Below are 27,278 nucleotides of genomic sequence, written 5' to 3' on the forward strand. Positions count from 1 at the left end.
CTGTGTACACCCTGGTTGACCTTAATAGAAAGTTGCTGCTCATTGAAAAAATAATTAAATTAAACTTCGTGGGATATGATCAAGTACTAAGGTGTCTGCAATGCTTTGTAACTTAAACAGGTTTATGAGCATCACTGATTTTCTTTTAAATAAAACTGGAAGGCATAAATACCAGGTCCCTTTTTAAAAATTTGGGTTCCACAAACATTTTAGAAAATTTCTGGAGTAATTTTGATTTCTTTGGTCTTTAAAACATCCTAGTCTCACATCCTTAGTTTCCTGTTTCATTACCTTCATCTTCTTCCTCTTCCCTCTCCTCCATCTCATCATCTGACCCAGAGTCGCTGAACTGGATCATCCACTTTTTCTCTGACTTTGGTTTACGTGGACTATTATCCATAGTGGCTTCACTGAGGTCTCAGGACCTCATCTGCAATATAAAAAAGGGATTATGCTATATGAACAACAATGTTTGCTAATTATACTGAACATCTTGTAAGGTAAAGAATGCACTATCAACATGTACTGGTGATTTGAAAGATGGTAACACATACAAATTGAAACTTTGTGAGGAGAAAAACTTTCACATTTTTAAGAGCATGGGGTTAGCCTCTCATCTTTAACATGTTGCACACATTATTTCATTGGCAGTGGATATTTGACCATGGACCAGTCCCCGGTTGTTTTCAGTGCTGTACCGGCACTGCACTGAAAAATGCGTAGTGACCGTTTTTTTTACTTAGAAATATTTACCGTGACGAATGTTCATCTGGTTCAGTGCTAAAACTGTCATTGTGACTTTAGTTACAAAGGGAATCAGACCTATTGCAATTTCTGACTTTATTTCCCTGGCCTTCATTAAAAAAAAATTAAATCCTCCAGAGCAACGAATCAGAAAAAGATGAATACTCCCCCATCTGCAATTAAATAATGTAGCACTTGATTTTATAACAATAACAGAAGACAATTCTTATCTTTTGAGACACAAAAATAATTAAGTTTAAAAAACAACGGACGTGCTGGGACTCAAAATCAAGTGGCATTTTTGCAAGGCAAGTGTGCTATCCACTAGGCTATGCGTCCGCTCGATGTGATAAGTTGGCAATATAATATCAAAAATGATGTACATGTGATGGGCTTACCTAGTCCGAAAATTTGGGACTCAGAATTTCATGAATGAGAGGCCCAAAAGGTAAGATAGTGAAAAAATGTTTAGTAATACAAGAAAATAGACTGGCAAATGAAACAACCAGTCCAACTCTGCATCAAACAATTGTGTCAAGAGTAGACCCGTGAACGTGGCTATATACATAGCCACGCTTCAGTCTATAGTAAAAGCACTCTATTGTGATCCGCGGTTACTAAGATGGAGTGACCGTTCTAGCCGAATTTCGGCTACATTTGACAGAATATTTGCATACAAAAATGAGTTGTACAGAAAATCAGCAGAATATTTTTTTCGGCAGAATTATGAAGATGAAGGAAAATGAAAAAGATTAGAGAAATATTGCACATTTGGTTTGAAAAACCTTCATTTTTTGAAAGATCCCTGAAACAAACCCTTGCACAATGGAACAGCAATATATACTGGGTGATTTGGCAGACTTTCGAAGTGGATTTAGCAGAATTGTATATGGTATTACGGTCATCCTGCCATGCAAGACAGTTACCCACTGGCGATACTCCTACTGTTTTGCGCATGCGGAGCTCGGGGTACCAGAGTGTCATGCCTGTCTTTGATTTTCTGATCATTTTGAAAACATTCATTGTGACAAAGTTGTGCCGTACTTTACATCAAATTTCTTGGCAATGACAGATCCAACACTCGCGTAAATTTAAGAAGCCCAACAAGTAAGTGATTCACCTATGGGCAAAATTATACATGGTTATATGTAGTGGATCAAAAGATAGAATGCTTTCGCTTGTATTTACCCGAGGGAAGCTTGTGGCATTGTATACAGCGCCACGTTCACGGGTCTATGTCAAGAGAAACATCTGGTACTAGTCTATATTAGTCTGGTACTAGTCAGTAGTCTACAACATACGAAACACAAGTTTTTTAGATGAAAATGAATAACTAGTAATAAACAGGCAGCATTGGAGCTGGACAATTGGTTTTACACTTTTAGTCTTAAAAATTAAAAGAACATATTGCATATTGAAGAATGCTAGTCCGAGTAACTTGGACCCAACTTATCGCCTTTTTTAACATTCGGACATGGACTGGCGATCGCCAGACCATGTCCGAATGTTAAAAAGGCGATAAGTTTGGTCCAAGTCGCCAGACCAATGTTAAAAAAGGCGATAACTCACTGGGTCCAAGTTACTCGGACTAGAAGAACGCTATGGTCAACTGGCGCTGCATTTATAAATTTAGTTTTCAATAAAAAAAAATACAGAAAATAGTTGCAAACTGTGAAAATGACGCTCGATGTAGCTGAAATAAGAGGCCAGGGACTCAGATTTCGGCAGAGAACGCTCCTCTAGCCCGCTTCAGAGAGAGATCATGGAGGAAATGTTTGCCACATCATCATCTGTTGTGTTGCTCACCGACTGGTCATGAGACAATACTGATTTCTCACTGGGGGAATTCCCAGACAGTGTCACTCCCTATTTGTTTGTTTGTCAATAGAGGGCGCGCTTCAATAGCGCGCGGTTCGTTCGTAAATATGCATCTAGCCTATAACGAACGAACCGCGCGCTATATAGTACCTAGGCCTACACAGTTTTTGGGCGACGATTCTGCATGTTCTTCACTTCAAGCTTCAGTGATTCATTTCTATTCTTCTAGGTATTCATTCGGAAAGAGTTCCATGACACCTGGACATATCACTTGACACCCTATGCACAAAACAGACTGGTTTTCTCAGTAAACGGTAAAACGGGTAAAATGCTTCAAAACTTTCCCTGCAAAATTCTGCTTTTTCTGACAAGTGACATGACAAGTGATTGCTGTGATGCATGGAAAAAGTGCCAGTGGTGGTGATGATGTCTGTGTATGGAATTCTTCCCCTCATTGAAAACATTAAATTGGCTTTACAATTGTAAGCTAAAGTGCTTTCTCTTTAATTCATCCCCCTTTTTCAGAAATCTATATTTTGTGTAATTTCCAGGTTCGTGCGAACATGTTTGCGTATCTAAATTTCCACACGAAATTACACAAAAAGTAGAGATGTCTGAAAAAGGGGGATAGGCCTAAATTTTATATCGCTATCAAGAGGGCGAGTATGCTTCTAGTTCTATAGCATAAATAAACTACAAATAAAGTCTAAATGTGAAAATCCAAATTTGACAAAGTTCTACATGTTCGGGTAGGCCTACATCAGTACATGTTCCAAGTGTGGCCTTTATTTGCGGAGGTAGTCCAGTAAATTGGCCACATTTAAGGGGATAATTGCTTTCCAAAGTTGAGGGTTTGAAAATAAACAAAACAAAGAATTTATTGCAATCATTCCAACTATACTCGGAAGGTGGGTTTCATTCAGAAAGGTTGATTTTCAAAGATCCTATTCGTGTTCACAGTTTTCACTTGTATTTTTCAGCTGACAGGGAGTGACGAGTTGTTACCATGGCAGCCAGGCCAATCATGAAACTTGACGAGACAGTTGTGAACCGAATCGCGGCTGGTGAGGTCATCCAGCGACCGGCCAATGCCCTCAAAGAGATGATTGAAAACTGGTGAGAGTCAACATGACACAACCCAACTGCAAACTTGATATGACCAAGTTAGAATAACACTTATCACGAAGACCAACATTGACCCAGACCGAAACCAAGTTGGATTTCCAACCAAATGGCTACAGCTTGTAGTAACACTATGAAGGCAGCCAAATCCACTTCCTGCAAACCCATGTATAACTGCCGGTCTAAGTCCACTTGGCCCATGGAGTTATATTTCAAAATCTAGAGAGCGCACTCAGGTTGGCGTAGAGGTACTTTCCTCGCCTTCCACCGCTGTGACCAGGGTTCGAATCCCGCCTTGGGCCAATATGTGGATTGGGTTTTCAGTCCCTGCCTGATTCCGTGGGTTTTCCCCAAAATGTTCTTTTGGGCTTTTCCTCCCACCTCTAAAACTGTAACTTCTTCTCATTGTCTTCTCTCCACAGGTTTCTTCAGGCTTGCAAGCTACAGTGCCTAGGGCGCTTTTCAGGAATCCTTGGTTTTATTACCAGAAATGATTAATAATAATAAAAATAATAGTAATATACCAGGCGCACACGCGGATGTGCTGACACGGACGCGCGGCTGCCATACTTTAGGTGAAACAATCACGTCCGCAGAGTTATAGTTAGAACACAGCACGATTGTAAAATTCCCAAGTGCACTCAGTCTCCACGTGCAAGGTGTAATAATAAGGTGTACACACGCACACGCGCACAGAGTGCTATATTTAAGGCTGTGCACGCTTTTTGGTACGTGCGAGTACAGCGAGTGTGCTCTCTAGTTTTTTTGTAATATAACCTCTGTGATTTGGGCCCAGTCTTAGGCTTGGTGGAAATTGCATTCACATGAATTGCCTCACCAACTTGGAATAATCCGATTTGGATTCAGACCAACTTGGATTGGACCAACTTGGGACTTGTTCCTAATTGGGCCCATATCAACTTGGACTCAAATCAGCAATGACTCGGATCAGTTGGGTGCATTTCCAACATGGACCAAATCAACTTGGCCCCGTAGACACTACTTGGGATTCAGACCAACTTGGACTTGGACTAACTTGGGACTTGTTCCTAACTGGGCCCATATCAATTTGGACTTCTTCCAAATTGTCCAGGTACCAGATGGACTAAGCCCAATGTTGGTTCAATTACATAGTGTGGCTCTGCAGTAAGTAGGTCTAGATTTTGTAAGTGTTGTTTTGGTTTTTGTCTGAGTTTATACCTCGGAGTTGTCAGCAGAAGTGAAACTTGTCGATATTTACTTGGTTTACTTCTAGCTTGGATGCCCAGGCTACCAGCATACAAATCACGGTGAAGTCTGGCGGCATGAAACTATTGCAGATACAAGATAACGGAACGGGAATTCAGGTTGGTCAATCATTAACCCAAACTCCCTGGGCATTTTTGCTAGGATGCAACCTCAGTCCTGCAAAAATCCTCCAACTGCCTCCATGTAAAAACTGTTTGCAAAACAGCCTCAATCCTGAAAAATCCTCCGTTATTTCTTGAATGTGGTCCTTGGACTTGGAGGGGTGACCACTGCCTCAATCCTGCAAAATCCTCCAGCAATCACTGTCAATATTTTGAGGCAGAGCCAGCGACGTCCTGGAGCAGTTTGGAGGATTTCAAGTATAATCTAGGCCTAACTTTATGCACAGCTGAGCATAAACAACGCAAGGTCCGGCCCAAGACCTTGATACAGTGCATCCTCCAAAATCACCTACACATTTTTGCCATATAGCCTCAATCCTGCAAAATCCTCCACTTTGCAAAGAGCATGAGGCTTAGGGTTAAGGTTTAGTTTTCATTACTTGAGTAGTTTCAAAGAAAGTGGATTCTAATTTCCTTGTTTTTTGTTGCAGAAAGATGACATGGAAATTGTGTGTGAGCGCTTCACCACTAGCAAGTTACGGCAGTTTGAGGATCTGAATAACATTGCAACCTATGGCTTCCGTGGTGAGGTGAGATTAAAAAACACAATTTGGGTTCTTTTTTTCTATAATGAGGAAAATGTCATCATGATTTAATTGTTGAATAGACATTTTTGTTTCTGTAGACTTTTTGGGGGGCACAGATCATCCTTTATTTATTGAGTATCAAATTTAGAAGAAGGAGCTAAAACTTGGACAAGATGCCATTGTTCTGTCTTGAGTTCCTGGTATGGCAAATCTAGGATGCCTGCTTGAAGTTTCTCAATTTTCTTTTTCCTCCCCCCCCCCCCCCCCCCTGTCAGGCACTCGCAAGCATCAGTCATGTCGCCCATGTGACCATCACAACAAGAACGGAAGATTCCAAATGTGCCTACAAGTAAGGTTGCGTTCCAAGGTGTTTTGAACATTAAGATCCTTGTTGAGATCTTTCTTGTTTTACCTTAACTCCTTCAGTGATTACTGGGAACCTTCCTCACTCTTGCAAAATCCAACACCATTTGGTAAACTCAACACCCAAACTGTTGGACTCTGATTATGGTGGTACGCCTGACCCCATGTAAAGCATAATCAGTTTACTAGTGCAGTCCTCACTCCAACAGATTCCAACAAAATATGCAGTTGGATTTTGAAGGGTTGGAGGTGGTTAGGAGTAAGGAAGACATGCTGATTCAATATTTGAAAAACAACATCCCTTTTTTTCAAATCCGAGATTACCACATTTTGATTGTCTTGACAGGGGTAATTACGCTGATGGCAAGCTGAAAGCACCGATCAAGCCTTGCGCTGGCAACAAGGGAACACAAATCACTGTAAGTTTGCCTGATGTTGCAACTTTAAGTTGCAGTTTTTAGACTTAAGGTTGCAATGTTTAGTATCACAATGTTTCTTGTATTCAATAAACCCCAAAAGATTGGTCAAAATTAAAGCAATATCATTTTTCATAAAACAGTCATCAAGACTTGAATTCTAGGTTTTGAAAGAGATATTTAAAATTACGTTTATGTTTGATTGATTTTGTTACAGGTTGAAGATCTGTTTTACAACGTGAACACAAGAAGGAAAGCGTTGAAGAGTGCGAGCGAAGAACACAACAAAATCGCTGAGGTTGTAAGCCGCTACGCTATCCACAACTCCGGTATTGCGTTCACGTTGAAAAAGGTAATACTTTAACTTGGCGCTTCTAAAATGTTCTGCAACAAAATAGCACATGTTTTTAGTCAGTGTGCGCTATCTACAACACTAACTAGAGTTGTAATTGGTTGAATCAAGAGTCAATCACAAGTCAATCACAAGTCAATCACAAGTCAATCACAGGTCAATCACAGGTCAAATCACAAGTCAATCATTAGTCAATCACAAGTCAATCACAAGTCAATCACTAATCAAATCACGTCAATCACAAGCCAATCACAATCCAATCACAAGTCAATCACAACGCAGATCATAAAGCAATCACAAGTCAGTCACAAGTCAATCACAAGTCAATCACCAGTCAATCACCAGTCAATCACAAGTCAAATCACAGTCCTATCACAAGTTAATCAAAAGTCCAATCATCATCAGGTCTCATGAGCTCTATACATCCAAAATTAAGTCCGCTTAGTTTGAAGAGTTTTGTTTTTGTAACACCCACAGCAAGGAGAAAGTTCAGCCGACGTCAGAACGGTGCAGAACGCATCCACCCTGGACAATATCAGAACCATCTACGGTCCGTCAGTGGCAAGGTATCTTTCTCTTTGATCTCCAGTTTGAAATTAGGCCATACAAACTATGTTGACAAAAAATTGTCTTATTTTCATCATTTTAAAGGTGTTCTTCACTTTTGGACTGCACACTTTTAAGTACAAAGATTTCAGACAAACTTATTTTTGTCAGTACTTGTCCGATGTCTGACCGTATCAAATTTTTTATCAAACTAATATCAAACTCTGGACTTTAATAACCGGCAGTCTTTAGTTTGTTTTCCTATGAATTTCCCCGTGTTTAAATGATTTTTAATTCCATATTCCATACCCAATATTCTTTATTGACAGGGAAGTCTTAGAAATTGAAACAGAAAACAGCAAACTTGCCTTCAAGCTCCGTGGTTTCATCTCCAATGCCAATTACTCCGTCAAGAAATGTATCTTCCTCCTCTTCATCAATCGTAAGTTCAGCGTAATCCTTTCCTTCTTCCACATTTTTCTTCTCATTCCAGATTTTGGACTTGATGGTTGTGTCGTAAAAGTAGCATCCAAACTTACCATTTAACATACATTGATAGAAACATTGATTAATGTTGAGGAAAAGTGTTCTGTATTTTAATTTAAAGCCGGATTTAATTTTGTGCTTTGTTGTAGATCGCCTGGTTGAATCTTCAAGTTTGCGCAAAGCCATCGAGAGCGTTTATGCAACTTACCTTCCAAAGAATACCCATCCATTCCTGTATCTAAGGTAAGGCAGAGAATCAATTCATTGAAATTTCATTATTTTTTCCCGAGGTGTTACATGGATTCCATAATTCTTTCAAATTATCGTTTTTTCATTTTTCGTACAGTCTTGAGATTTCCCCACATAACGTCGATGTGAATGTTCACCCAACAAAGCAAGAAGTTCACTTCTTACACGAGGAGGCAATCATTGAGGACATCCAGAAAAGCATCGAGCAGAAACTTCTGGGATCCAACGCTTCCAGGACGTACTTCACCCAGGTGGGTCGATCGATTATCAGGAGAAGACTCATTAAAAACAATTTTCAGGGGTTGGTCGACTTTGCCTGATCAACTACCTGGTAAAATGAAGGAAAAGTATTCAAAACTTGGGCATCAGAAGTGATCCAAAGTTATTAGGGGCAGGGATTAGTCTGGGAGACCATCGCAAGTTGAATTCGAACGTATTCTCGTACCGACGACGCCTGACGCTTAGGCGAAGATGCTGTGGCTAATATGTATGGCACATTCATGAAGTTGTGCGTACTGCAGACGCGAACCAGTACAGTACAGTACGCACACGCTGTGTGTCTTGTCCTCGGGGCTCTCAACAGTGGTAAAAATACACCCTCTTTTGTTGGTGCCAGGGGCCAATAGCATGAAATATTTCGACCCCAAGAAATTCAAATAAATACTTGGAGTCCCAAACTTGTGCTCCGTCTAAAAACTAGGTGGCAGTGTTCATGAGACAAATGAACATGTAATATGTTGATCTATTTATTTGCAGTTTGCCATTTTTACCCCCCCCCCCCAATCCCCAGTAGAGTAGAAATATCCTCATCTTTATTAAAAGTATTGACCATCGTAAACTATTCTCCAGGCTCTGTTGCCCAGCGCTCCGGTCCCCATCTCCGATATCACCCAGAAATCCTCCGAGACACCCTCTGGCAACGCTACCTCCTCAACAGTCTACGCCCATCAGATGGTCCGGACAGACGACAAGGCCCAGAAACTGGAAGCCTTCCTACCCAGAATGAAGACGCAGTCAACTACAGGTGAGCAGTTAGTCAAGAAATATTACTGCACACTTGTGGATTTTGTATTAACATCCGGAAAACCATCCTGGAGAATTTTGCTAAGCACGGAAAATAAAGCAAAAATGGGTTACCAGCCAAAATACCATGCAATGTGTATTGCAGCTCATTTGTGCTTAGCACTTAAATCTGCTAAGCGACATTCTCTGCTTAGCAGCTCAGTGAAATTGGGCCCAGGAGTTCATCCCATCCGAAGATTTTGTCTTTTGTTTAGTTTCAATGCAATTTCTCATGTCTTTATAATTGATTTTTTTTTTTTTTTTGCTCGCAGATGAAATGGACAGAGACAGGCAACAAGGTTGTAGTGGGAATGCAGCACCAAGTACGAGTTCAGAAAACCAAGTCGATGAGCCAATGGAAACTGACGATGGAGAAAAACCCTCGACATCTTCTGCAAGGTGAAGAAATGATTTCACAAGATTTCCAAAAATCTAGATTCAATCAAAATTTTGCTTTCCAGCACCAAGTCGTTTTTTTTGTAAATGGAAATATGATAAGCATTTTAAATATGTTTCTCTGTTATTAATTTATCTTTTTAATTTTTTTTCCATCTTAGGAAACCTCCAGTTGAAAACAGTCCAAAAGAGGCCGGGGATGTGAAGACATCAGGTCAGAGGTCACTGAAAGGTCGCCGTGGGGGTCAAGGTCACCATCACCGAGAAATCCGCCTCACCAGTGTCTTGTCCATTCAGCAGCTGATCGAGGATGAAATGCATCAAGGTAAAACTTATTCTTTTAAATTTGGTAGAATTGTGGAAAGTTGCTTTGAAAATGTTCTTGAGAAATACTGTGACATCTATTCAGCTGCTTGCCTAAGCACATGTGGACATGCCAGCTGTAGCAAAGTAATTTGGTCTTGCTCCCTTCCAGGTTTGAGAGATGTGTTTCATCACCACACGTTTGTGGGTCTTGTCAACGCTGAGCATGCGCTGATTCAGCACCAGACTAAACTCTACCTCGTTAACACTGTCAAGCTCAGCCGGGAACTGTTCTACCAACTCATGATCTTTGATTTCGGGAATTGCGGCATCATGAGACTCTCTGTAAGTCAGTCTGGAAATTCTCTACTACTTAAAGATGTTTTTTGGTCCCAATCCACCCAGGAGTATAAATTCCTACCAGTATTAAATTGGGAGTAACCTGTCGTGGACTGGCATCCCACGCAGATGGATTAGAAATATTCTCAGTTATTTCACACTCTGAAAACCAGAGATGAATATCAACCTGGTCTTATATTGTGTCCTTGGGCAAGCCACTTTACTCCAATAACCTTATCCACCAAGGAAGGGTATCTGCATTAGAAATAAGGCTGCATCCGAATCAACTGTCTAGAGCTAGGTCTAGGTCCGCGCCCATTGAAAATACGCTGGGACGCGCTGACAATAGACGTAGCCGTAGCTCTGGAAGCCCGTTTCGGACACGGCCTACCTTGGCATCCAATCCAGCAGGATTAGAAATGTTTCAGTCCTTCAATGCCCAGGAAACAAGTGATTAACACACTGGTGTGATGAGCCATGTCGGCTTGAAACAGACGTTGCTGCTGTTTTGCTACTCTTTACTTCTACATCTATTGTAAGCAACTGGGAAACATAATCTCTTCTGGAAAAAAGCTTGACTGTGTCGATGCGCTGCTTGATGTGGTCTGACTTCCATTTTGGGATTGATCATTTCTTTCTTACAGACACCTGCTTCCATCTATGACCTGGCGATGCTAGCTTTAGACTCGGAGGAAAGTGGCTGGACAGAAGATGATGGTCCCAAGGAGCAGCTGGCCAAGTATGTCCTAGACCTCCTACAGTCTAAGGCCGAGATGATTGGGGATTACTTCTCTCTTCAGATCGATGAGGTAAAAAGTAACAATTTTTGCTTGCCCAGAGTTACTGACTGATCTGACTGACTAAACTGAATGAGTCACTGAGTACAAATAATAACCTACACTTTCACCGAGTCACTGACTGAGTGCCTGATCAGTCACAGATTGAAAATAATGTCCTGAGCTGTCAAGCTGAGACTGTCCAACTAAAACTGACCAACTAAAACTGACCAACTAAAACTGACCAACTGAAGCTGTACAGCAGGGGCTGACCGGCTGACCAGCTGTCACACGTCTGGGTCCAGCTGGACTAGGCATGCTTAGTCTTGTTGAATAAATATTCATAAATACGTAGGACATACCCATTGCATACCCAGAGTCTGTCACCTGAGTGGTTATAAAACGGGGGGTTGAAACTGACTGGTTTTAAACACTACACCAGCACCGCCGTGTTCTGCACCGCATCGCGCAGTGCGTGCCACACATGCACCAATCTCCATATAAGGAGATGTTTACGACTACTTGTGAGAGGCACAAACCATGGCATAGCTAGAGGGGTGTTTAAAAAAAACATGAAGTAAAATTTACAATTTTGACTTGTTTTGACTTTTTGACTCAAAGGTATTTATGAATGGGAATACATATATGTGCTTGGCCGTACGTTTGAAACAGGCCAAGCATATGTTTATTCCCTTGATAAAAAAATGGACTGGGTAAGGATGTGAACTCAGAAACTGTGTTATAAGCAATTATATGGAAAAGTAGTCGTAATGTGTCTTGCCCAAGGACACCAGCACTGCAGTCTCAGCCTGATGTTGAATCCTACAATCCAATACTTTGACCCAACATTCCATGAATAAAATGGGATTTTTTTTTGGGGGGGGGGGGAATGTTGCAACCTCATGCCACTTCCGTGATTGTGTACAAAGTCTATGAAGAGTCAAGAACATTTTCTAAGTATTTCCTAACAAAATTGGAAATGTTTCTCAGTCCCAGATTCATGTCTTATCATCATTTGTGCAATGAATGACTGTCGTTGAGATGATATATGAAGAAAAAGTGGCGTCAGGTTGCAACATTTTTTTTTCATTTTTTTTTCTTGGCAGGAGGGTAACCTATGCACAATACCCTTGTTACTTGATGACTACATCCCAGCTCTAGATAGACTGCCAATGTTTGTACTCCGACTGGCCACGGAGGTGAGACAAATATACCCTTAAACCCAAACATTTTTTTTAAACAGACGGATCTAGCAATCCCAATTAACAGACATTTCTGAGATGCTCCTTCGAACAGTAGAAATGAAAAAAAAAATACATGCATGCAAGAAATTTAAGAATTCTTTACGATCGCTTGTAATCATAATGTGCATTCTTCAGTTGTTTTCCTTTTCCATCCTCATTTGACAGGTTGAGTGGGATTCTGAGAAAGAGTGCTTCGAAAGTTTGGCCAGGGAGTGTGGCCTCTTCTACGGAATCCACAAAAACATTCGTCTTGAAGAAAAAGACGGAAAAGAAGAGGTCAGAATATCTCAACGATTTTTGCTTCGTAGCCTTGTTTTAAAGAAATTATTTTGTCAGAATTGGTCTTGTTCTGTTGATAATATTTTATTTTTGGTTTGTCTGTGTAGGAACCTACTGCCTCTACTAGTCAAGCGACTATGCCAACTTACAACTGGAGGTGGACCATCGAGCACGTCGTCTATCCCGCCTTAAAAGCACTGCTCTTGCCTCCAAAGACTTTCGCCCAAGATGCAAACGTACTCCAAATTGCCAATCTGCCAGACTTGTACAAAGTGTTTGAAAGATGCTGATTTTCGTGGCAGAGTTACCTTCTCCGTAGAACTTTCCTGTATTCAAAACAAGAGCCAGTGATCTTCAAATTGCAAAAGGCTTCATTTCTATTGATCAAGAAGTGACAATATTTGAGTCATGTCTTCTGAATGAACTGCGTGAAGACGAAGATTTTTTTAATTTAAAAGTACATGTGTATAAAGAAATTATTTTCATTGGTTTTTTTCTATAAGAGAAGAACTTCAGAAGCATTCTGGAAGATACTTTTGATATACTTTGGCCCTTTATGTAAGGTTATACAAATTTAGCTGTTATATTTAAAAGTATATAAAAGAAATTAACTTCATCAATGGGCTTTTTCTAAGAAAGAACTTCAGAAGCATTCTATTTGATACTGTTTTATAGAAGATTGTTATTGCCTTTTTGCAAACCGTAGCCCTATAGTGATGTGCATGTAAAGAATGATGCTAATAGTCGATACTTTATCCTTATTTTCTGTTATGCAAATTTTGAAAAAAAATAGTCCTAATTTGTCAAGACAAAACAAACAAGCAGATGGACAGAATTACCGACAAGACCTATTATTGTGGAATGATTTGGAAACCTTACTCACAACTTTAACTTGATAGTAGCTCGAACCTCAAAACTTCAGTACATTGTACTTAAAACAATATCATATCTTGTTTTTCCCGATAAGAAATAAATATGCGAGATTTTTCGTTTCCTACTTTCCTAATATTGATCTAAGAGTATCAATATATTTTCGCGTTGTAAAGTCTGGCTCATACCTCATGCGAATGGGGCGAAATTCGCCTGAATTGAAATAATTATGTTCAACTTTTACGAATTCGAAGTGGGAATACTTGCCATGACGTAAATTCGCGTTCGCTTTCGCTTCCGCGCCGAGTATGAATCGGGCTTAAGAGCGTTTATTTTGAGCATATTTTATTATCTTGTCAAACATTTGACGTAAAATATTACTTCTACATGTATACTGACAAAACGACTCAAAAAATTCATGAGAGAACTTCGAAAAGGAAGAAAAGAGACTTCAAATTCTTTTTGTTCATTAAAAAGTGTTTCCTTTATTTTGATGGATACATTTGCCGGTGCGGGAATTGCGCTCTAGGATTTGCAGGATCACCGTAAATGTGGTCGTCTGCTTCTTGCCATCTCATTGGCCGAATAAGTTTTACACCCCAGAACAGACAGACCAATCAGTGTGCTTTGCCTGTGTTTGGGGTTTTTGAGATCAAGCGTGCGATGCTAGAATCTTCATAAAAATCCATGCAGCCACGATAAGAGAATTTTTTTTTTTGACATTTCAGAGAAAACAAAATATGAAATCGAATTTGTTGGAAGAATTTCCATACGTTTGAGAGAGCAACTTATGCAAATTTTGTACATTGCCCGTACGGCCAAAGGTCAACCAAGATGGCGGCCTCCATGAGAAAAGTCCACTCTTTTCACTTGACATTCTTTTCGAGGTTTTTTAGGGGGTTTCAGGGGAGACGGGAGTTCTGTTCGGCCAACCATGCAAACATATGTGCAAGGACTATTTCTACAACAGCTGGTAAGTTAAGGGCGTGAATTTATAGGAAAATATTGCGTAAATGTCTCCCTGTCGTGTCTGTCGAGTTAGAGTCCCGTGAACGTGGCGTGGCGTAATTTACTGGACTACCTCCGTAAATAAAGCCCACACTTCCACCATGTACAAAAACGTCGAACTTTGTCAAATTTTGATTTTCGCATTTAGGCTTAGTTTGTAATTTATATTTGCTTTAAACTGCTGCCTTTTTCAGATCACAGATGTCTAATTTTCGTGAAATTTCATGTTGAAATTTTGATACGCAAACGTGTGCGAATGAATCTGAAAATTTCACGAAAAATGAACATTAATCAGTTGCAAGCTTTAAAAAGATGTTGGGTCTAGTTAGCAACCATACGTTCTGCAGTAGTTCAGTTTTTGTGTTTCTTTTCCTTTATCTAGACAGACATGCTGTTAATAAAAGCGCCCCAGGGAAGACTGAAATACCAACCCCAACAGCACCATTAGCAGGGATAAGGGTGCTGGATCTTACAAGGTAAATGAGAGCATTAGTGTCGTCCATTTCCATTTCTTTGTACAGTTTTTGCAGAAAAAAAATACAATATTCATCTGCAGGGTTTGAATTTAGAGGTAGCCCGCTAGCCAAATGCTTGTCAAAATAGTGGTAGGCTAGTCAAACTATTCCTTAAGTAGCCCGGCTGGCGAGTCAACAATTATTGGGATACGGCAAAGATGAAAAGGCAGGAAGAAATAAATCATTCAATTCAGAAAGCAAACCTGTATCAATTGGTGTCTAATGTTATTAACTGTTTAGGGTTAAATTATTCGATCTGTGTATTAAAAATACTGACAAGATTGCCTCAGGATACACGTTTTACATGTTGGCACATTGTTGTTTGTGAGACACTCTAACAAAAACATGCGGGCTGGTGAAAATGCTAGCGGGCTAGTTAAAAGTCTATTGGCTGGTGGAAAAAAGTCAAGGTTGAACCCTGATCTGCCTTGTTTCTATCGCTGAATTTGAGTTTAAACATTGACCAATGTGGAATCCTTTCTTGGTTGTGTTTTATACAGAGTTCTAGCTGGTCCATTCTGTACAATGATTCTTGGAGATCTCGGAGCTGACATCATCAAAGTTGAAAAACCAGGTCAGTCTTCAATAGTGTCCCAAAATATTAGTGGAAAAAATGACGCCACTTCAATGGTTGTGTACAAAGTCTATGGAGAGTCAAGAATTTTTTTTTAGTATCTCCTAACAAAATTGGAAATGTGTGTCAGTCCCAGATTCATGTCTTATCATCATTTTTGCAATGACTGACTCTCATTGAGATGATATGAAGATGGCGTCAGGTTGCAACATTTTTTCCATATTGCCTAAATTCATTTTAAAAATACTGATTTTGATTGATCCATAGCAATTAGGGGCAGAACCAAACTAAGTTGATTTGGAAACTTGATCTCATTAGGTTCAGGTGACGACACACGGCTCTGGGGTCCTCCGTTTGTTGAAGACCAAAGTTGCTACTTCTTGTCCATCAACAGAAACAAAAAGGTAAACCTTGGATTACAGAAAGCTTGGAAGCCATTTTGACTTTTTTTGCCATTTTTATCAAGGATTCTGTAGCGCAGAGCTGGTAAAGTTATTTTAGCTTTCTGCCACATTTGATGCTAGTTTTGTTATTTTGAACCAAAACATTTTATTTGAATTTTACTATATTCCTTTAACAAAACTGCAAAATTTTGAACAGTTCCACAGTCATAAGTGAACAAGTGCGATTTTTCTAAATTTGAAACTTTTACTTTTTTGTTTTTATTTCAGAGTATTTGTGTCGATCTCAGACATCCTGAGGGGTTGCAAATAATCAAAAAGGTAAAAACCTTGTTCATTTCATCTCATATCGCACTGCCTCAAAGCCTACATTCCCTTTTGTACTTATTTATTATCTAGTCTCTTCATCTGGTCACCTGATGGAGCACAAAGTGGTGTGCAATATTGATAGTACGGGTACCCATAAAAGAAACCCAACCCCTAAATTCAAATTTCGGAAGTTGTCTGAAAGAGCTTCATGGTGTAAACTGCATCTTTCGGGAGCGTCATTTGTCACGCGTTAAAATGCACATAAACATGAAATCTGTTTTTGTTTTCCATGTAGCCTGGTTATCATTTTGAACATTCGCCACAAATGGCATTCAAAAAGTTTCTTTGTCATCGTCTGAGAAGTCATTAAGTGAGTTGTAAAGTTGGTTACGGGTACCTAATCTGAAACCGGTTCCAGACATCAGCAGTCGGGTACTCGGGCACCCGGTTCCGATACACACCTTCTAAGCATGCAAACTTAGAATGCATAGAAACTTCCCCCTCTTTCCCACTTCTTCTTGTTCCCCATGCGCACGGGAAGCGGTCATGGCCGCGGCCGCTAATCCTCATTGGAATGCAGTTGCCAGCTGTGGTATGCCGTGGCACACCGTGGCACACCGTGGCACACCGTGGCACACCGTGGCACACCGTGGCACACCGTGGCACACCGTGGCACATGGCTAGTGGGTAGTTCCACAGCTGCTGCTTTTGTGCAGTCCCGCTACCACACAAAGGCTGTGCAGTCATGCGGGCCACTTGCTCTATGTGTGGAGGAATGTCCCCATTATAACCCGTCCTTTAAGGGTTAAAGACCAGTTGTTCCAACGGGAAAGCTTTGTATGAGTAAATTTGGTATTTTTTTTTCAATTAATAGATTGTTGCCCAAAGCGATATCCTTGTGGAGAACTACCTACCAGGTAAACTTGACAAGCTCGGTCTGGGCTATGAGACACTGAAGGAAATAGCCCCCTCTTTAATCTACTGTTCCATCACAGGTGAGGCTAAGCACGGACTTGCATGCACGAAGCTACCAAGTTGCCAAATATTGCCTGGCAATTTGTACGTTTGGAGTGCTCATCTGCTTTTTTTAATTTCCTGTTTTGTGCTTGGTTTTTCAGGTTATGGTCCAGATGGGCCCTATGCCAAGCGAGGGGGCTATGACGTTGTTGCAGCAGCAATGGCTGGCCTTATACACATCACAGGATATGAGGTGATTAAGGAGGTCATTTTTCTGTATAAGATGGTGAGCCAGTCAGGGAGGGTGTGGCTGTGTCCAGGTTTCTTTCCTTGTGGGTGTGGTGTTTATCATTTATTTTACATGTGCGGTATGGTGACCCAGTCTGGATGGGCGTGGCTATGATGGATCTATTGATAAGCCGCTTTATTTGGGGTGTGGTTTTACTAATTATTATTCATATTTATTAATTTATTTATTTATTTTCAGGCATACAATAAAACAACAGTTAGAGATACATTTAAAGACAAGCCTGAGGATTGCCCAAAAGTGAACTATATCACTCAGTATGGTAAGCCAGACAGAATTGGCGTGGCTGTGTGACTGATCTATTAAAACATGTCTTTACTCATGGGCGTGGTTTAAATTTTTCTCCCAAATTAATTTATTCATATTTAGGATGGTGACCCAGTCAGAGTGGGCGTGGCTATGACGGATCTATCGACGGGGCTCTTTGCTCACGGAGCCATCATGGCTGCCCTCTTACATCGTGAGAGGACGGGGCAGGGCCAGAAAATCGACTGCAACCTCCTGTCAACTCAGGTACGATGTTTTAGCCAAAAGGGATTTTCTTTTTCCCCTAGGCTTGCCTTTCTTGATGGAAGCATAATTTACATAACTTGGTCTTCGCACTTTTTGACATCGGTTATAATTTTATTGAATAAAATCCATTCTTTTATCAACAGGTGGCTATCATGTCTCATATCGGGGCTAATTATTTGATGGCAGGAATGGAGGCCAAACGATGGGGCACCGGCCATGGCAGTATTGTCCCTTATCAGGTACGGATGAGCCAATTGACAAGGCTCATGGTTAGTTGGCCATGTGCGGAGTAGGCAGGGCTTTAACAGATCGATCTATTACGAAGCCGAGTTAAACAGACGCAGACGTCTATTAAGTCTTTTAGCGGAAATCACGTCTCTAGTTTGACAGACACACAGTTGCTTTTGATTAATCTGCAGGCATTCAAGACATCAGATGACCGACTTCTGATCGTCGGAGCGGGTAACAATGATCACTTCAAGACTCTCTGCAAGGTATTTGATATTTGACATTTGTGCTCGATGATTGTCTTTCAGGAGATCCAATATTTGACGTGACTCATGTTTTGATTAGAAGTAGGTCCTGATTAAAAATAGGCTCTGCAGTCATCTGTGTTTACTTAATAGGAAAGAAGATGAGGCAGCTAATGTTACATTAATGGAAGTAGATGAAATAAGGATCAGTTTTTGGTCCATTTCTTTACCCTGTTACATCTGACATCTGTGATTCTTTAAGTATGATGTACTCCTTAATGCAGTCGTTCTCAAAGAGTGATTATGAATGTAGTGGCACGGTCGACCCTAGGACTATCCAAGGATAGTTTTGCTATTCATAGCAAAACTACATACCCAACAAATACAAAAATTGTTTGAAGTCGTTGTTTACAAAGTACCAAGATAACATGAACAGGAGAAATGTCACACCTTGGACCCTAAATTTATAGATTGACCCATAGGTCAAAAAAAAAAGTCTTCGGTTTCTGGTATGGAGCTTGCCCCAAAAGTGGTGCGGTGATGCAGCTTCTTTTTTTTTACTTGTTTTTTCTTCAAGCGTCGGCTGATGATTGCAAATGGTGCCCGACTAAATTTAGTGCAAAATGTATGGGAACCCAGAGAGGCCACATAAAGCTTATACTCGATCGTAACCCCATCTAAAAACACATTAAAATTGTGCAGCAGCAGGATTCCAGTCACACCAGTGAGTTTGGCAGTTTTGAGACATCGTCTTACATTGAAATATTTTTTTTAAGTCCAGTTTCTTGCATACCAGAAACCGGAGCCCTTTTTTGGGGGGGCCATATGGGTTCATTATTTGAAGACAAAATTCTTCCTTTCTTTTCTCTTGCTTGGCGTTAACTTTTGCCCTCCAAGTACCTTCATAAATCACCGGGAGGTTTTTGACGATTTGCAGGATTGAGGAAGGCAGTGTCTTAAACAAATAAAATAATGCACTGAGCAAGATTTGTTTGTGAAGTTAACTGAAAACATTTCTTGAATTTCAAATTTGTTTGATCACTGTCAGAAAAATCTGAAAGTATTTGGAATCACTTTCCCCCATAGGTGTTGGAAATGGAAGAACTTATCGAAGACCAAAGATACACATCAAATGAACTACGTGTAATCAACAGGAACTCGTTGATAAAGACACTGTCAGCCAGGTAGGGTGCAAAATAGCTGTATTTGATAACTGTAGAAATCAATTGGTGTAAACTGTCTTGCCCAAGGACACAATAGTAGTGATACACATCAAATGAACTAGGAGTATTCAACATTGACTCGTTGATAAATACACTTTCGGCCAGGGACATTGTTATGTATTCTGTGTTTGATCACTAAAGTTACCTGCATTACAAATTTATGTAAATTGTCTTGCTTAGGGACACAATAGCAGTGACCTTTGAACCTTTTCTAGGTTTGACCTCTTTTTGCATGAGTCTCATATATTACCTTCTGCGTGTTTTCCAGATTCCTGGAGAAGGATCTTTCCGATTGGGTGGCAGCTCTCGAGAGGACTAATCTCCCGTTTGGTCCGGTGCAAAATCTCCAACAGGTCTTCAGCGACCCCCAAGTCGTCCACAATAACATGATACAGGAGTTCAATCACCCTACTGTCGGAAACGTCAGAGTGCCTGGTAAGCTAAACCCATTTGTCACTGTACTGCCCCAAACTGCCGTTCCTGATACTCTCTACACTGCCCCAAACTGCCACAGTACTGTATGGTTGTATGGATTCATCAGGAAATATATACAGTGTAATACAAATGTATACAATGTGATACAATGTAACACAACTTGCTAATTAATCAAATGCAGTGCTATTGATATAGCACTCTGAACCAATGTTTCAAAGGATTCAAAATTATTACCCCTGTTCATCAGGCTGTGTGATCAAATACAGACTTTATAGATCAGTGCAATCAGTTCTCTACCCCACACGGGAACCCATTTATACTGCTTGGTAAAAGAGAGCCAATTGAGGTAAAGTGTCTTGCCCAAGAACACATCCATTGTACATCATGTTCCCTGTTTGTATTTAAACTCAAATACTGCCACAAGAGTCTCAACAAACTGACAAGCAAGATGTACGAAGGTAATTCAGAACAGGGAAATCAAGACACAAATTATTGATACATTTTATGCAAACAGTGGCCTGAAACCAAAAGCAAAAGCGAACATGCAATTCAATATTCTGACCATTCAGCTTTGATTTTTGTAGGTCCCTTCTGTAAATTTAAACAAACATGTAAATTTAAAGAAGTTGTTGAGCACATAAATGTCTTCCCCCCTGATGTTTAAACTACACCGAACCAAATTAGGTTGTTCACTGTCAATATGACAAGCAAACGTACAAAAATCTGGGCTATTTGCCAAACCCTATTAAATAAAGTTGTGTTTTGGCAAGGATATTGGTAGCCAGCTTTTCAAACTAATCAATTTGTAACGGCATTTTTTAAACGTCAGTACATTTATACCAAGAAATCTTGACCATTAGGTATAGCTCATGTTATTATGCAAAAAATTTGCAAGAGATCTGATAAGCACAGATGATCAAATATGCAAATGAAGTAGATATGTAAATGAAGTAAGACATGCCAATGTAATATATGCAAATAAAGTCCAATATGGAAATTAAGCCAATATGCAGCAAATGAAAACAGATATGCAAATTAGGTGCTACAAATCGCATGTTGTAAAGACAGAACTGATTGACATTTAACAGCAAATAAAAAATAAGAAAGGACATCATAATATTAAATTATACATAATTGCAGGGTTTGACTTAAGCGGTAGCCCGCTAGCCAAATGCTAGTCAAAACAGCAGCGGGCCAGTCAAACTATTCTTTAAGTAGCCCGGCTGGCGAATCAAAAATTATTGGGATATGGCAAAGATGAAAGGACAGGAAGAAATAATCATTAAATTCCGAAAGCAAATCTGTATCAATTTGTGTCTAATTTCATTAACTGTTAAGGATTAAATTATTAGATCTAGTTGTTAGGAATACTGACAGGATTGTCTCAAGATACACATTTTACATGTATGCACATTGTTGTTTATGAGACACTCTATAAAAGAAAACATGCGGGCTAGTGAAAATGCCTGCAGGCTAGTGAAGAGTCCGTTTCATTAGCCCAGCTGGCAAGCGAAAAGAAAAGTTAAGGTCAAACCCTGATAATTGAAGCCTTGCGTTAACGATGTACTCTCCTAATGACATGCATTGTCTCCCACGGGGTGCATATCAAGGATTGATTCCTTGAGCGCTGTTTGTAATTGGTCCCGTAAGTTAACCCGATAAAGACCTCCCATGGGGTTTGCCTCCGACACTGCAAGCTGATGTTTCCTGTGCGCCCTCTAAGAAATATTTGAATGCAGAGTAACAAGCCTGAAATCATGACGGTTGCTTGCAGTCTATGGAATGGCTTGTTTAACCCATATGCCGCAGTACTTTCTTTACACAGTTTCTTTTGTGATTCCCAAGCAAGTCTTGAATGTTTGTTAAATGAAGCTTTACAGTAGAATCTGCATTGAAATTTTGAATTATGTTCATGGTTCTTTGTTAAAAGGAATACATATTTGTTACTTGCTGTTACTCCGTATTTATATGTGCATCTATTTGTAATGGCCATACTCTTTCCTTGTTGAGGGTGCTATTGCTATTAACATACCAATTATACAGGCATGCAACTTTTCCTCGGATCAGCTGATTTCCTCTTTTTTTTGCTTCCCATGTGTGCTATTGAAAATACAAAAACACTGTACAAAGTCTTGGAAAGATTTGAATTTCCTTTTTTTTGTGACTTCCCAATTGCATGCCTGATTAACGCAAACACGAATTTGTGACTTCAGAGCAAGTTTCCGTGATGCGAATTCGCAAAAGTTTAACACATTTCACTTCCGGCGAATTTTGCTGCAAATGCATTTTGACGTCAAATTTGCATCGCATTCGCATGAAGTATAAACTGGCCTTAAGGGGTAAAAAAAAAACAACAGAATTCACTTTTTAACTTCACACATACAGTAATCCCTGCCCCATTAAAAAAAAATCAAGATCGTAGAAATATTATATCAACTTGGCATAAAGTAGCATTAAGTCTTTGCGAACCCCCAAAATTAAATAGAACATAGCGCCCTCGATTAGTCAGGCACACAGACAATACCAAACTTTTATCTCCACAGGCCCTCCCGTTGGATACAGCACCATTCAGACCAACGTGCGTCTTTCCTCGCCTCAGCTGGGCGAGCACACGAACCGAGTCCTCTTGGAGGTCCTGGGCTACGACCAATCCCAAATTCAACAACTTGAAGCCAAAGGTGCCATAAGCACTCTAAAACCCACACAGTGACCCATATATGCTCTAAAGGTAAGAACAAGACCAAAGCATTAATATCATGCCACATTTGATTAAAGGTCCTATGTAATGTAATTTTTTTAATGCAGTTCTTGTAATTGCACCTTTGTGTTCCATTTAACCTTATTTTCAATTTGCCATATTTAAGGGCATTTTGGTGCTTTTTGGTTTTGATGTTCATGCACATTTGCATGTTCATGAGCAAAAGCATGATGTCATTTCAGGCAGAAAACTCAATGTTACAGCCATTTTAGCGCAAAAACTTGCCAGAATTTGGGATATTTTGCTGTCGTATTTCCTTTCTTTGTTGATTTGTTGTTGTTTCAGTACATAACAGTAGGCCAGTGAGCAAAATTTCTCAGAAAGTTTTCAATGAGCAGATTTTGGGTTCACGGTATTTGAACAGAAAACCCTCAACTGATTATTGTCTTCCTGAAATGACATCACAGCCATAGTGCCCTCATTTGTCCGGAAAAGCATGGAATTTTTTAACTGTTTAAAGAAATGCACTTTTCAATGAGATTAACCAAAAAGGGATGTCAAGTTGTTTTCATATATTATAGAAGAGTAGAAAGTTGCACAAAATATGTTCTCAAGTAAAATTCATGTCATGGGCCCTTTAAACATTTGGATGTTATGTTCACACTATGCCAACTTTCAGCTAACCGTTCTCGTCTGTGCTGCATGTGTATCTCTTGAAATTGGAGTCGTTTAAAAGTGTTGACATAAACTGTTTAATGAGGGTAAATAACATGGAGAAGATGCTGAAATGTTAGGGCTGCCTTGCGGTATGGCGTCACAGGGGGCGTGGTCTATAGACCATAGGAACAGCAGTTTTATGTTGGACAGAAATCGAAATGGCAAATGGGAATTTTCTGTTTTTCTGTTTTGATAATAATGGTTGTAAATTGTGTTTGAGAGGCTTCAGAGTAATCTTTCATGTACTGACTACACTAAGGAATTATAGTCCTGAGTTATGCATTACGATAAATGAGGCGATATGGATGAACAACTGGCTGAGAACTGTAAGGTCTCACCACACCACCTGGAAAAAAAATTATGTACCTGCCGTTTTTAATCTGGCTCCATTAATAATGGTTGCCAAGTTTAATACTTTATGTGAAGAAGATGCTTTCAGATCATTCCTCGGATCTTCTTGTCTGACTTGAAAAAAATAAAGCTAGGTGTGAATTCCTCCGAGGATTCCGTTTTTATAAACAGTCGGGAAAGTCAGGAAAGGCGCAAAGTGCCATTCGTCAAAACAATTTATATGGAAACCTGTGATGAGATAATGCAATATAAATTGGCGGTAAAATCTCCACTTTGGGCAAAGGTGGATTAAGTTAGAGCCCGGGGGAAAATTGAAACGCTTCAAGTACCAACCAGAGAGGCAGAAGACATAAAGTGTGATTTGTTTTCTTCAGGCCATACTTTTATGACTATCCTTGTGAATGTTTCCAGTAGATTGATCAAGAAGTGGTTGTCTGCCAGGTGTATCTCGAATCACTCATGGCTCAAAATTAAAAAAAAAAAAAAATGAAATTTAAGCCGAAGGACTTTGCAGCATTACGCAAGGTAAAGCCCAGCCACTCTCTCTCTCTATTCATTGGGTTGAACACCCTCGAAAGTTCAAGTACGGAGAATGATCTATTATCCTGCCAAATGGAAAATTTGGGGGATTCAGAACCTTTTGAATAACTATTGATGTGAGAACCTAGTTATTATTGAGCAACTTGGTACTGAAAATCAGAATACTACATGTAACTGATTTATAGCTAACTCATTATGCAGTGCGAAAAGTAAATAGAAAAAATCCCTATCTTTTCCACAAGTTTCTTAAACAAAAATTAAACAGCACTTATCCATCACATTAGGCTCGTACAGCTCATCTTCCCATCGGAACGATATGACCCCTAATAGTGTTAACAGATATTATATTCATACCCCACGGCTGGTGCATCAGCTTATCTATTCCCAATTATTGACACTTTAGACCGAGCACAAGGTTGCTTTCTAGGAAACTTTATCTTGTATAATGGAATTGTCATCGGGCGGAGATGTAAATTTTGATATTGGATTTCACCCTCCAACAACGTAATTTCATAAGCGCTGTTAATAATTCAGTGCCTTCCAAAAGCTCGGAAGGAAAAAGGTCAGTTGGCCATCTTTCATCTCGTCAGCCTTCCAGCAGCACTGTTTTATCAAAATCACATTGTATGAAAGGTAGAACGAAATTGTAAATATTTATGGAATTTATTTCTGAAAAAAAATTGTAATCACTTATCTTTTGATAAGTGGCTTCAGTATATCAAACTTTTACATGTAGTCTGTGATGTTTAGCCAGTGCAGTATAAGAACTGCATCCAAAACTCTATACCAAAACTGTAACTCTTACAGTTTATATTGAGTTGAAATAAAATAGGTCAAATACCCCCCTCAGCTTTAACAAGGTACCGGGATATCTAAAAGGACATTTATTATTTAGGGTCTGCCTATAGGGGGAGGCATCCCACTGTCTCAAATTTACACTGACCTGTTTTCAAGCTTTTCCAGTGGACAGATCCGAGATCAGAAATTGGTTCCAATCTTCTACAATCTTCTCCAGTCTCATTCAAAACGGATCTTTGTCCTCCCGGAATCTAACGAGAAACGGAAAGCAGCCATTAAGCCGGACCAATCAACCTTTGGAATCTGTCCTGACGACCCTTTAGCGGATACAATCGTCACAGAGGCCCCCCCCCCCCCCCAGCAAACAGTCTCTCTGATTTACCGTATCGTTGTAGATACCTGAACAGGGTTTTTTTCTCAGACGGATAGCCGGGAAAACTGGGCCAGTTCCCTTTGGAATCAGTTTTATGTTCGGGTACGGATTTGTCTGAGGTCTAGGCAATCAGAATTTACCATCAATTTATTATTTCACCTGTAATTGCAAACTTGTTTTCTCTGGTTTTGCTTCACGTGCCTGTTTCACCTAAAGGGGCATGCGTAATAAATATTAAAACGCAAAAGACCAAAGATAAATATCTTGGGCGAGAAATTGAACTTTATTTTGCAACTGTCGACCGTTTGTGTGAGCCAAATGCTACTGCACATACGAAAAGTTGTCATGAACTTCTTTTCATAGAATTGTTTTTAACAAATTAAAACTTTTAAGGAAACGCTATATGAAGTTCAAAAGAGAAAGAACCGATGGGGAATGGTTCGTTGATCTGAAAGTCATTTTCCATTAATTAGTTGTTTCCATCCATCTAACTGCCAGAAAAAAATAATATGATTAATACATACAACGATTTAAATATCAACTTCGTTATAATTGATATCTCGCGTGTTTCAAAATATTTTGGCACAGCTGGGTGGTTTTAGAACGGTGTATAGCAGTGTACCATAACTCACAACTTGACAAATTGTAATGTGCAGATTTGTTTTCACATATAATTTAAATGCATTTAAACAACCGTGCCCACAGTTGTCATATTTATCATTTTCTGCCTCGTTTGAACCAATGACGGGCTTTATCCAAGAATAAATAAAATAACAAAGTTGTTTTCATAAAACTCCAATCTGCTGCTCATGTGGAAACAAAATCGCAGTTTCCTTTTGTGTTATTATTGTCATTATTACTTTGTACCCTTTTAAATTATTCTAATATTTTTTACCATTTTAGTTTATTTGTTATTGTTAATTTGTATTACTTTTAATTTGTTTTTATTGTTAATTTGGTTGTTATTTTCTTATTTGTTTTACTGATTCTGTTCTGATTTTTGTTACCTTTTCAGTTTATTCTTTCTGTATTTTTATAATCAATGATTTGTTTTAATTAATGTGGTAAGTCATATTGAGGAAAAGAATGGTCAAATTGAACGGATTTTTAAATGCCCTTGGGTAAGAGCAATTTGAGTCTGACACCGTTTTATTTACATTTTTTTTAAAGTACATTTAATTGAGCTTTACTTATAGGAAAATCATATCGATGAAAATGTTTAAAAAAGCAAGAGTGGCGGTACTTAATGAACCAAAGAAAATATCATTTGATACTGAAATAAACAAATATATATTTGAAGGAAATATGCAATATCATTTCAGTATGTCTGATGGTGGTTTTGTGTTGTGGTCATCCAGATTGTGTACTCTAGGCGTACTTATTCCCAAGACACTACTGGCTCCAGAATGTCCTTCCAAGACATATCAAGAGACTTGTTTATCGGAAAAACAAAAGGATTGACGGACGAAGGCCAAGTTATCCCCGAACCAACAACATCTTACATGAGGCAGCAGAGAAAACACAGGATTAGGAAGGTCCTATTGCCTTATCGGATACGGATCTTTGACGATGTGCGGAGAAGTGTCAATCGACAAGATTCCTCAAGGATGTTGAGGCGAGAATCAAAGAGGACTGTCCTCCGGAACTACCCTAATTGGATTCCTGGTGTCTTAATTATCTGACAGTCTTCATCAGGACTCAAGGAAGTTCCCGCTGATTCCTCCAATCTCCCTGTCCCCTCGTACGTCATCAAGATTACAAGGTAAGTCGAATTGCCGTCACATT

General features: G+C 39.6%; 3 protein-coding genes across 8 annotated transcripts in view; 2 read left to right on the top strand and 1 right to left on the bottom strand.

The window, feature by feature from the left end:
* Positions 1–2,607, bottom strand: part of LOC119744775 (ATP-dependent RNA helicase DEAH12, chloroplastic-like) — a 16,843-nt gene extending 14,236 nt beyond the window's left edge. The window contains exons 1-2 of the mRNA XM_038220906.1: positions 2,314–2,607; positions 292–430 (exon numbers count right to left, since the gene is read on the bottom strand). Coding sequence (XP_038076834.1) covers positions 292–400 — 109 coding nt within the window. The 5' untranslated portion in view covers positions 401–430; positions 2,314–2,607. The remainder of the gene's footprint in view (positions 1–291; positions 431–2,313) is intronic.
* A 107-nt stretch (positions 2,608–2,714) lies between these two features.
* Positions 2,715–13,437, top strand: LOC119744772 (DNA mismatch repair protein Mlh1-like). Of its 5 annotated transcripts, none has more exons than XM_038220902.1 (19): positions 2,715–2,791; positions 3,543–3,678; positions 4,940–5,030; positions 5,525–5,623; positions 5,896–5,969; positions 6,330–6,402; positions 6,617–6,751; positions 7,229–7,317; positions 7,627–7,739; positions 7,933–8,026; positions 8,130–8,283; positions 8,882–9,056; positions 9,367–9,493; positions 9,652–9,815; positions 9,966–10,138; positions 10,777–10,941; positions 12,015–12,107; positions 12,318–12,428; positions 12,539–13,437. In XM_038220902.1, the coding sequence occupies exons 2-19, from the start codon at positions 3,569–3,571 to the stop codon at positions 12,719–12,721; spliced, it is 2,223 nt and encodes a 740-aa protein (XP_038076830.1). In that variant the 5' UTR covers positions 2,715–2,791; positions 3,543–3,568; the 3' UTR covers positions 12,722–13,437. The 5 variants fall into 5 exon arrangements, with proteins under 5 accessions (XP_038076830.1, XP_038076829.1, XP_038076827.1 ...); XM_038220901.1 differs by having other exon boundaries at positions 2,765–2,781; positions 3,541–3,678; XM_038220899.1 differs by lacking the exon at positions 2,715–2,791 and adding an exon at positions 2,798–2,876.
* Positions 13,438–14,046: 609 nt separating this feature from the next.
* On the top strand, positions 14,047–27,263 carry LOC119744774 (succinate--hydroxymethylglutarate CoA-transferase-like). Of its 2 annotated transcripts, XM_038220905.1 has the most exons (14): positions 14,047–14,274; positions 14,692–14,785; positions 15,325–15,398; positions 15,717–15,802; positions 16,070–16,120; positions 16,983–17,103; positions 17,227–17,318; positions 17,742–17,885; positions 18,029–18,124; positions 18,305–18,379; positions 19,445–19,542; positions 19,850–20,016; positions 22,560–22,744; positions 26,852–27,263. In XM_038220905.1, the coding sequence occupies exons 1-13, from the start codon at positions 14,136–14,138 to the stop codon at positions 22,724–22,726; spliced, it is 1,404 nt and encodes a 467-aa protein (XP_038076833.1). In that variant the 5' UTR covers positions 14,047–14,135; the 3' UTR covers positions 22,727–22,744; positions 26,852–27,263. The 2 variants fall into 2 exon arrangements, with proteins under 2 accessions (XP_038076833.1, XP_038076832.1); XM_038220904.1 differs by lacking the exon at positions 26,852–27,263 and having other exon boundaries at positions 22,560–26,292.
* The last annotated feature ends 15 nt before the right edge of the window (positions 27,264–27,278 follow it).

The sequence above is a fragment of the Patiria miniata genome, unplaced genomic scaffold (genome assembly GCF_015706575.1).
Source record: "Patiria miniata isolate m_02_andy unplaced genomic scaffold, ASM1570657v1 HiC_scaffold_7, whole genome shotgun sequence".
Classification (NCBI taxonomy): domain Eukaryota; kingdom Metazoa; phylum Echinodermata; class Asteroidea; order Valvatida; family Asterinidae; genus Patiria; species Patiria miniata.

Coding starts and splice junctions, on each gene's coding strand:
- LOC119744772 (XM_038220902.1), top strand. CDS start 3,569: ATGGCAGCCAGGCCAATCATGAAACTTGACGAGACAGTTGTGAACCGA. Junction 5,624..5,895: donor CCTATGGCTTCCGTGGTGAG/GTGAGATTAAAA, acceptor CCCCCCTGTCAG/GCACTCGCAAGCATCAGTCA. Junction 8,027..8,129: donor CATCCATTCCTGTATCTAAG/GTAAGGCAGAGA, acceptor TTTTTCGTACAG/TCTTGAGATTTCCCCACATA.
- LOC119744774 (XM_038220905.1), top strand. CDS start 14,136: ATGGCGGCCTCCATGAGAAAAGTCCACTCTTTTCACTTGACATTCTTT. Junction 16,121..16,982: donor GGTTGCAAATAATCAAAAAG/GTAAAAACCTTG, acceptor TTCAATTAATAG/ATTGTTGCCCAAAGCGATAT. Junction 18,380..19,444: donor ACTTCAAGACTCTCTGCAAG/GTATTTGATATT, acceptor TTTCCCCCATAG/GTGTTGGAAATGGAAGAACT.